General features: G+C 41.5%; 1 protein-coding gene across 1 annotated transcript; it reads right to left on the reverse strand.

The window, feature by feature from the left end:
- Positions 1-4,026: 4,026 nt before the first annotated feature.
- On the reverse strand, positions 4,027-5,972 carry LOC149384182 (uncharacterized). The gene is made up of 3 exons (XM_089629196.1): positions 5,438-5,972; positions 5,143-5,225; positions 4,027-4,524 (listed from the first exon to the last, which is right to left on the reverse strand). The coding sequence occupies exons 1-3, from the start codon at positions 5,814-5,816 to the stop codon at positions 4,237-4,239; spliced, it is 750 nt and encodes a 249-aa protein (XP_089485322.1). The 5' UTR covers positions 5,817-5,972; the 3' UTR covers positions 4,027-4,236.
- Positions 5,973-10,532: the final 4,560 nt, after the last annotated feature.

The raw sequence follows: 10,532 nt of genomic DNA on the forward strand, positions 1-10,532 counted from the left end.
TTTTCTTTTACTCGAATAAATGAATTTTGTTTTTCTGAAAACTAAAATATCAAGTGAAATCTTTTTACTCGGTCTGGCTTTTAACGATGAAAGAAGGTGGTTTAAATAATATCAGTGCAAATACGTTAGGTCCTGATTTTTTGGTGACCAATTATCCAAATCCCTACTAGTTGGAACTAGCTCATTTCCGTGGTATCAAGAGCTTCAAAGCTAGAGATGAAGTTCATGAACCCATCGTGAAGATCGATAAAGATAAAATACCATGTTTTGTTAAAGAAAAGTCCCACATCGGTGATCTAAAGATTCCATGCGCAAACTCACTGTCGAAAAGGGTTCGACGCGGAGTTTGGATTGCAGAGCAGGAAAACGAGAGTTGGAGATAGGCTTGGTGAGCACGCAAGCTGTCTGATTAAGAGCGGGGACATGGCGGACATCGAGCAGTCGTTGAAAAACCTTCTCTTGGACAAAGTAGAGATCAATCTCTAAGTGCTTGGTCCTAGCGTGAAGGACTAGATTTGCAGCGATCTGCACAGCACTAGGTTGTCACACCAGAGGACATGGCGGCATGGAGGTAAATGGCCAAGTTCTCCAAGCAATGATTACAGCCATAACGTCTCGGAAAAAGGACTCGCAAAGGCACACAAATCTACTTTTGTGGAGGAGCAGAAATCATGTGTTGCTTGCGTGAGGACCAAGCAACCAAGTTGGAGCCCAAGTACACACAAAACCTTGTCGTACAATATGCCGGTGCTTGCGCTCAGTCAACCATTTTGTTGATGACGATGAGGACATGAGCTTCTGTGAACAATCCCTTGAGAGGTAAGATAGCAAGTGAATGGTCGATACTCTCCATCTCAATCAGACTGCACTACCAAAATTTTTGCCCCTAGCGTTAGCTCGGCATGTTTTTTTGAACAGTTTGAAAGTGGCAAGTGCTTCTGACTTTTGTCTCAACAAGTAGATCCGATTAAACCGTGAATAAGCATCAATGAAGTGTATGCAATAGTGGTAACCACTGGACGAGTAGCAATAAGTGTTAATCGATTGAACTGGTTTTGTGTAGACATTATTGGAAGATGGGAATGGAAACTTGTGGACGTTGCCTAAACAACAAGCTTGATACACTACATACATTATAGGAGTGTAGAACAACGTTTACAATTTTCTCAGAAGCATGTGCTATTGTGTCATCACTCAAAACTAGGAGACATTGAAAACTGATTTACACTAGAGACATTTGCACTGACATGATTATTTGACACCATAGATGAACTTGAGGTTGTGAGTACCGGACTTGTAGATGACTGTGATTGTAGACTTGGCTTTGTGTTTAGGGACAACTTGGCTTATCAAAGAAAGACATATATACCATTGTGTACAAAGCCTTGACATGATCCTTGAAAAAACACGCCGTAGGATAAAACTCAAAGTAAGCATTATTGTCAGCTGCAAATTTTTACACAATAAGGAGATTTTAGGCACGTGTTGGAGTTTTATATGAGAAGAGGTTTGTGATGATTGTGAGTAACAAAGGAAGAGTCCAATACTAGAGATGTTGAAGCACATACCATTGCATGATATGACTTTTTCTGAGCATGTAAACTCGTTGCTCTGAGCTAAATTTTCTTCAGAGCAGGCAATTTGGTGTATTGCCTCTGAGTCCGGGTACCAATTTGAGTCAACCACGCTCTCAGGTGTGGCTAACATTGTTGCAGGAAACTAGTCTTCGGGAGAGAAATCATAAGCTGAGTCTGAGCCAAGGTTATATTGGACGTCAGTGAACCGATCATCACCAAACTCAGCTAGATGACCTTGTATTTCTTGTGGATTCTGACTGTTGCTGAGCTGATCAGTGGGACCAGAGAAGGTATGATCGAATATGTAATAGCACTACAATACAAGATGACTAGTCTTTCCACACAATTGACATTGACCATGACCGTGGCCACCGGATCCACGACCTCGAGGTGCTTGAGGTGTGTAGCCACGTCCTGAAGTGAACTGGTGCGTGTGAGTTACCTCTTCCAGTGAATTGAGGAGTGCCTCCACGCTGAGGATAATAACCTCCTCGAGATAGTGGCGAATTGTTGTAACCTGAGTTGTGACCAGAATTGGATCCACGACCTCGATTCCAACTGGAATTCGCATATTGAGAGAGGTTGGCCATGGGAGAGTCAGTCTAAGTGAGATGCTTATTTTCAGTTCTACTTTCTTGTATAAGAAGCATAACTCAATTTCAGTACTGAGAGTGGATCTAATCGCGTATCCATGCTTATGATGAAATTTTCATACTCATCAGGCAAGCCGCTATAGATGTACTCGATATATTCTTTAGCTTTCGTTGTTTCTCTAACCATAGCGAGTAAATCAATTATGTTTTGGATCTTGAGCAGATATTCATTGATAGACATAGATCCTTTCTTAATTCCATTCAATTGAGTTTTAAACTGAGAAATCTTCGCCCTAATTGAGACCAGGTAAGAGAGAACTGTTATGTGGGATTTTTCCCGATCATAAAAACCATCGGAGCCCAACCCAAAAACAAGGAAACACAGCCAGGATCGCCTCCAAGAAGGCATCCTTCTCACCCGGTCATGACTTCGACGACCTCCATTCTCGCCGAGGGCGACCCGCCTCAAAATGGCGGCCTCCATTCTCGCTAAGGGCGACCTGCCTCATAATGGCGGCCTCCACTCTCGCCAAGGGCGACCTGCCTCATATTGGCGGCCTCCACTCTCGCCAAGGGCGACCTGCCTCATTATGGCGGCCTCCACTCTCGTCATAGGCGACCTGCCTCATAATGGCGGCCTCCACTCTTGTTAATGACGGCCTGCCTCGTTATGGCGGCCTCCACTCTCGTCAATGACGACCTGCCTCGTAATGGAGACCTCCACTCTCGCCAAGGGCGATCTGCCTCATAATGTCGGCCTCCACTCTCGTCAATGACGACCTGCCTCGTAATGGCGGCCTCCACTCTCGCCAAAGGCGACCTGCCTCATAATGTCGGCCTCCACTCTCGTCAATAACGACCTGCCTCGTAATGGCGGCCTCCACTCTCGCCAAAGGCGACCTGCCTCATAATGTCGGCCTCCACCCCGGATCCGAGAAAGTGACGGTTTCACCCCAACCCATCATCACATCTCTATAAATACCTCAATTTTTCTCATTTAGAGGTAAGTTGGCTCACACTTACAAAACCTCTGCTTCTCTCTCATCAGAGCTTCTCTCTCTAGAACTTCGAAGCACGACACCTAGACTAATGTTGAGCGTCGGAGTGCCCGCCGGAGGAAACCCCTCCGCGGTCCTTTAGCTCACGTTTCTCTCTTTTCTCAGGTGACGAGTCGTCGGAAATCCTTTTCCGGCACGGCGGAGGTACACGTGTTGGGACAACTTCTCCGTTCGACCACTGCGCGGTCATAGGGTCCGGTCCTAGACCAAACCGCGGACCGGTTTTCGTGTTGATCCATTTTCAGGCGTTAACAAGAACAATGTCGCTAAGTGAGGCCATAAGCCATGAATTTACCAGTTGATCCTGCCAATCCCTGCTGATGAACGTAAGATTGACATTTCCATTCTCGCGGTTTCTCTCTAGGGTGAAACGACTTTCGATAAAAAGAAGCTCTGCAAATTGTGACTACGGAGCATGACTTGAACTTGCTTTCTCCACACGATATAATTGTTCGCATCCAGCTTCGACGCGATTGGATGCAATAAAATGACACATTGATCTGTGTTGTGATGATCCATGAAAATCCGGAGAAGACAAAGATCACCAATCGGAGCGATAAGAGTTGCAGATCGGAGAAGACGAACACCTATCAGAGCAACAACGAGAAGAGCTTTGATACCATGTTGACGAAGATAATGTTTTGCTCAATGATAAAACGAGAAATTATTCATTGATGAATTAAAGATTACATCCCTTTTAGTCCTTATACATATAGAAGTAACTAACATAATCAACTAGTCCATTTAGACAAACGATAGAAAATAAAGCTGTAAATGACAGTCGTTTTTGGGAAAACGAGGACTATACTCTAATATATGTAAACAGGTACATGATGCAGGATTAACTAAATTCATTTTTATTGGATAAAAAAAAATGCTTTGATGACATATACATGGTTGGACCAATCAACGTTTTCATTCCACACAAGGCATACAAATATAGGGGTGTGAAAATTAAATCAAACTTAATCGAAACAACATTTCTCCATAAAACAAGTATAAAATAAATTAAGCTAAAAGCCAAAAGTTCTTGTGACGTTTGGTGGTAATCAAATACCCTCCAAACTTCTTGTTCTTCCTTCTAACCGCAATGGTCATGCACTGAGCGTTTTGGACGCAATAATCCGCCACGTCACGTCGTTTTGACCTCCTTGTCCACATCATCCTGAGGCTCCACCATATAGACCTCTTTCTCTTCTGCCCAATCACAAGAAGCGACACTTTTGTCCTCTTTGCTGCCTCTACAACTATTGGACCCTTTTCTTTTCCTTGTAGCAACTCTATTTCAACTTGCACCTATACATATTTTAATTAATTAATCATGCAAAGAAAAAAACAAATAATTTATAATTAGTTGTTGGTTGGGAATGGGATAGCATCTAAATTATACAGAATTAAATGTAATGCTCGTTATTGGATAGATTTGTCTTTGATGACTCATCCCATTCACGCATCACTACAAAATCTAGGCCTCTTAAGTTAATATTGTTGACATTTAAAAAAAAATAAAAAATTCTCAAGAGAATATAAGTTGTTACGTTTATCTGGTTGTTATAAAAAAATATATATATTCATTGGTTTGGAAGGTACAACATCGGACTGGACTTGCTCTTTTTTCGAACATTATTTTATAGAACCTATGCATGATTAAAAACCAATTTTATTTCAAAGTAAAATATGAAAAGCAATTTCTTTATGAACAGCTCATCTCATAAATATATTCTTAAATAAGTATATTCCATATGATCATGCATGCCAGAAAAAGACTATCATAAACATTCTAAGACTTCCATCAGTTTTTATCTACTTATTATTTGATTTTTTTCATATGTATATACTAACTATTGTTATTATAATTTATCTTTTTCTATACGGTATTCTATTTTCATCATTACTTAATAGTTTTTAACTCACCCCAGGCCTTTGCTTCTCACACATGTTCTTCATTGAGTGAAGGAGTTCTGTAGCCCTCAGATCATTAACCTTCCCATTTGAATCTGCAAATATGTTAAGTAATTTTAATAAATATCCCAAGATGTTGAACTTTGGGAGGCCAGAAATTGAGAAAAAAGCAAAAGAGGTCTAGTGTTAAAATAAAAAAACAATTTAAAGCTTATAATGAATTATTTTTGAAGTAAATGATGATGATACTATTTGTTTTAGATAGAGATAATTAATAATATGTATCAATATTCACATATATATATACCTTGTTTGGAATTGGAGCTAGGCATGGCAACATGAAGAAGCACAACCGTGTCTTGGCTCTGGACAGTGTGTGAGAGAGCCCAATCAAGACCACCTTTTGCCTCAATGCTTGAATCAACCAAAATCATTATCTTGTTCCCAACGATCTTATTCTGATCTTCATCCTCATCATGATCATGATCTTGGTCGTTATGACCATCATTTATTATGTTGCTCAAGCTCTCCGAAATCGTCCCTCCACCGCTGCTCAGAAACTCGGCGGTCTGACCCGTCGCTGACGTGGCAGTGGACCCGAACGAGGTTGATCTTCGCTTCCGTGGCTTCGTCCCGAAACACCCTCCTCGACGCCCTATACATAGCCTTCCATATTTCCTTCCCATTTTTGCTATATAATTGATGACTAATCTTATTAGCCAATATATATGTTTTTCAGTGTATTTTTTTGGTTTCTAGACACAGAAGTATGAAATCTTTCTGACAAAGTCATAATCTGCTGAATCAATTCTTTGTCTGCGTGTATACGTGTATCTTATATACGTGTGACTTCTTGTTATATATATATTATAAATGTATTGGTGTGGCACTTTGTGAGACGTGGTAGCCATGAATATAAACATAACTGGTTGCAAGTATTTACAGACATTTTGATTGTATGTGTCCAGATAGAGAATGTGTATATATTTAATTAATTTGTCGTGTTTTTTGGTGTCAGATCAATTCGCACGTCTTTATTTTCGGCTTATCTGTTGAGAGATTGGTTAGTATTAGAATAATAAAAATACGGAAAATTACAAGTAGTTGACATTTTATATCGACTTTTCCTGAATGGTTATTATGATCTCGATCATGATTGACGCGAATGATTTTTTTCCTTAGATTAGATGTTGCACGATTAGAACATTAGATGGGTCAGTTTTACTTGAAAGATTATCTGCCCTATACATATATGCACCCCTGCACTGCATATATGCTCAAAGGTTAGTTATATGTAAGTAAACAAGTGTTTATAAATATTATACAAAATAGTTAATTAAAACTAATTGAATAGCAAAACAGTATCAAATTCTTTTGTAAAAACAATAAAAATTAAGTTGCAGTTTTTTTTTCTGTATTGGAATAATTTGTTAGAAATATTAGTGTAAATAAAATTTATTTCTCAAGAATAATTGAACTACCTTGCAAAATAAATAATGATAATTGTGATATTTCAACGAGAAAAAATCTTTTTAAATTTCATTATTTTCTTAAAAGTGTTAGCATTTGAACAGTCAAATTAAAAAAAAAAAAATTGGTCAGAAAATTGGAAATTTTTTTATGGGTATTAGGTGTTCATTCTATAAGCATCTCGCCCGGTGGAAAGAGTCATAAAAAAATATCCGATAATTATCGTTATACGATCTTTTGAAATTTTTTTATTTTCTCAAAGGGGGGGGAGCTTTTGAACCGTCGAATTTCAAAAAATGTCACAAAATGGAAATTTTTCTACGGGTATAAAGAGTTCATTCTATAACCATCATACGATAGAAAAATCATCGTAAAAAAATGTCCAATGATTATCGAGATATGATCTTCCAAAATTTGATGATATTCTCAAAAGGGTAGCCTTTGAATAGTAAAATTTTAATAGACTCGTAAAATTGGAGTTTTTATGGGTAGAAGGAGTTCATTCTGTACGAATCATACGGTGGATAAAATTGTCAAAAACTTTCCCACGATAAACGAGATACGATCCTTCAAAATTTCATTATTCTCTCAAAGGGTATTTTTCCTTTGAACATTCGAATTTCAACTAACTGTCAGAAAATTGGAGATTTTATGGATAAAAGATGTTCATTCTATAAGCATCATACAGTGAAAAGAATCGTAAAAAAAATGTCCCACGATTAACGAGCTAGATACGGTCTTTCGAGAAAAAAAAAATTATTATCTAAAAAGGGCTCTTTAAACAGTCAAATTTCAACAAAAATGTCGGAAAAGTGGAATTTTTTATGGAATAAGGAGTTCATTTTATAAGCATACAGTGGAAAGAATCGTTAAAAAAAATATGTCCAACGATTAGATACAATCTTTCAAAATTTTATTATTTTCTCAAAGAGTGGTAGCTTTTGAAAAATAAAATTTCAACAAATTTTCGAAAAATTGGAATTTTCTCAATGCTCGATGCAAGATCACTGGTAATGAACCAAATCTGACCATAGAAACAAACGGGAGGAATTGAGCCAACAACCTGTATCATATATAAGATAATGCATCCCATTTATTGAGATAGACTTGTAAAAGATAACACCAATGCTACAATTGATTCTTTTGCACTCTTGGCCCAATGATATGCTGTTTAGTCAACATTAAACTTTGATAATCTAACATTATTTGATCTAGAATCTTTAGTAACAAAGCTACTACGAGAAAGTGCTGTATCATTATTTTATCATAATTGTTATGTCGTTATTTTCACATGGTATAAATAACACCCCGAGAGCAAAAATACATCAAGTCCATACACAAGGCACAAGCCCACAAGAAAACTCACGCATCAAGCTCCGAGTCAACACTCATGAAACGTCTTTCAGAAGACTCTCAAAGAATGTTTTCAAGCTAGACTTCTTGACAAATCTTCAAGACAAAACCACAAAAATAACCACCCGGTCGGCCAAATAAAAGACCACCCGGCCGTCTTCACTCGGCCAAGACCACCCGGTCATCTTCACCCGGCCAAGACCACCCAGTCATCTTCACCCGGCCAAGATCTTCACCCGGCCAAGACCACCCGGTCGTCTTCACTCGGCCAAAATCACCCGGTCGTCTTCACTCGGCCAAGACCACCCGGTCATCTTCACCCGGCCAAGACCACCTGGTCATCTTCACCCGGCCAAGATCTTTACCCGGCCAAGACCACCCGGTCGTCTTCACTCGGCCAAAATCACCCGGTCGTCTTCACTCGGCCAAAATCACCCGGTCGTCTTCACTCGGCCAAGACCACCCGGCCGTCTTCACTCAGCCAAGACCACCCGGCCATCTCCACCACCTAATCAAGTACTTTTCACCAAACTCCTTGGTCCCTATAAATACCTCATTCATTCACAACACAATGTAAGTTTCTCTCAACTTGTCAAAACTCTACAAAAATCTCACCACCACTTTCTCTCTCTAGAAAACATAGAGACAAGTATAAATTGTTTACCAAAAACACAATACAACACGACTAATGTTGAGCGTCGGAGCACGCGCCGAGGGAAAACCCTCCGCGTCCCTCTAGATTCACATTTTCTTATGGTTAGGTGAAGGTGCAAGGATTTGAAGACCCGGCGAAGAACACGAAGAACGTGGAAGATCCAAAGACCCGGGACTCGAAGATCCGAAGACCCGGACACTTGAATATCCGAAGAACACGATGAACACGAAGAACACAAACACGTGAAAAACACGGAGAACGTGGAAGATTTAAAGGGTTGAAGACTCAAAGAAACAAAGACTCGAGAACTCAATAAAGGAACGTGAAGAACACGGTGAACGCGGAAGATCCAACGACCCGGAAACTCAAGGACCCGGAGACCCAAAGATCCGAAGAACAGGAACACGACGAGAAGATAAGAACTTCATCAAATCCAACCTACGTGCGGTCATAGGGTCCGGCCCTAGATCGAACCACGGACGGTTCTTAATGCTAATCCAAAAACGCGATTAACATTTTGGCGCTAGAAGGAGGGGTTCCCGAGAACAACCACGGGCTCTTCACCAGCAAACTCTTTTCCTCTACGGAAAACCTTTCAATACAACGAAGATTGATGCCAAAGCTCTCTCCACGTGAGCTTTCTGCCCCAACCTCCGCCCTTACCTCAAAGGCCTCGCCTTGGTGACCAAAGACTTTTTCATAAACAAACTTCAATGGCCCCGGAATGGATACGGCCGAGACGATCCGGCCGGGCACAAACAAAATACTCCATGTCGGAGGCGATCGAGACTCCCCGACAAGATACAAAACAACACCCCGGAACGGATACGACTGAGACGATCCGATCGGGCATAAAGAAAAAAAAAACTCCAAGTCGGCGACGACCGAGACGTCCCGGTGAGGTACGAAGTCAACACCCCGGAACGGATACGACCAAGACGATCCGATCGGACACGAAGAAAAAAATACTCCAAGTCGGCGACGACCGAGACGTCCCGGCAAGACCCCATAATGGATACGACCAAGACGCACGCCTTCCGAGGCACGATCTTTCGAGATCAAAGTCTTCGGAGACTCACGCCTTCCGAGGCACGATCTTCCGAGATGCACGCCTTTCGAGGCACGATCTTCCGAGATCAAAGTCTTCCGAGACTCACGCCTTCCGAGGCACGATCTTCCGAGATCAAAGTCTTCCGAGACGCACGCCTTCCGAGGCACGATCTTCCGAGATTGAAGTCTTCCGAGACTCACGCTTTCCGAGGCACGATCTTCCGAGATCTAAGTCTTCCGAGACTCACGCCTTCCGAGGCACGATCTTCCGAGATCTAAGTCTTCCGAGACTCACGCCTTCCGAGGCACGATCTTCCGAGATCGAAGTCTTCCGAGACTCACGCCTTCCGAGGCACGATCTTCCGAGATCTAAGTCTTCCGAGACTCACGCCTTCCGAGGCACGAACCTTCCGAGATCTAAGTCTTCCGAGACTCACGCCTTCCGAGGCACGATCTTCCGAGATCTAAGTCTTCCGAGACTCACGCCTTCCGAGGCACGATCTTCCGAGATCTAAGTCTTTCGAGACTCACGCATTCCGAGGCACGGTCTTCCGAGATCTAAGTCTTCCGAGACTCACGCCTTCCGAGGCACGATCTTCCGAGATCTAAGTCTTCCGAGACTCACGCCTTCCGAGACACAGCCACATATGGTTAAACTTACGATGCCAAGTTCCACGATACTCAATCCTACGGGATCATCCGTACGAGATATCATTTGATGAGAAGCAATCCAACAAATTCAACCTTACGAGGTCACGTCTTGCGAGGCAAAGCTCCACGAGGTTACATTTTACATATCCGTAACCCACGAAGCGCGCCGGTACGAGGTATGTCTCCAAGTCACAAGATCAAAAGACGTCGACAACAGAGCTCT

This window comes from Urtica dioica, chromosome 10 (assembly GCF_054948205.1).
Source record: "Urtica dioica subsp. dioica isolate 48M chromosome 10, U.dioica_male_clone48M_v1_H2, whole genome shotgun sequence".
NCBI classification, from domain to species: Eukaryota; Viridiplantae; Streptophyta; class Magnoliopsida; order Rosales; family Urticaceae; genus Urtica; species Urtica dioica.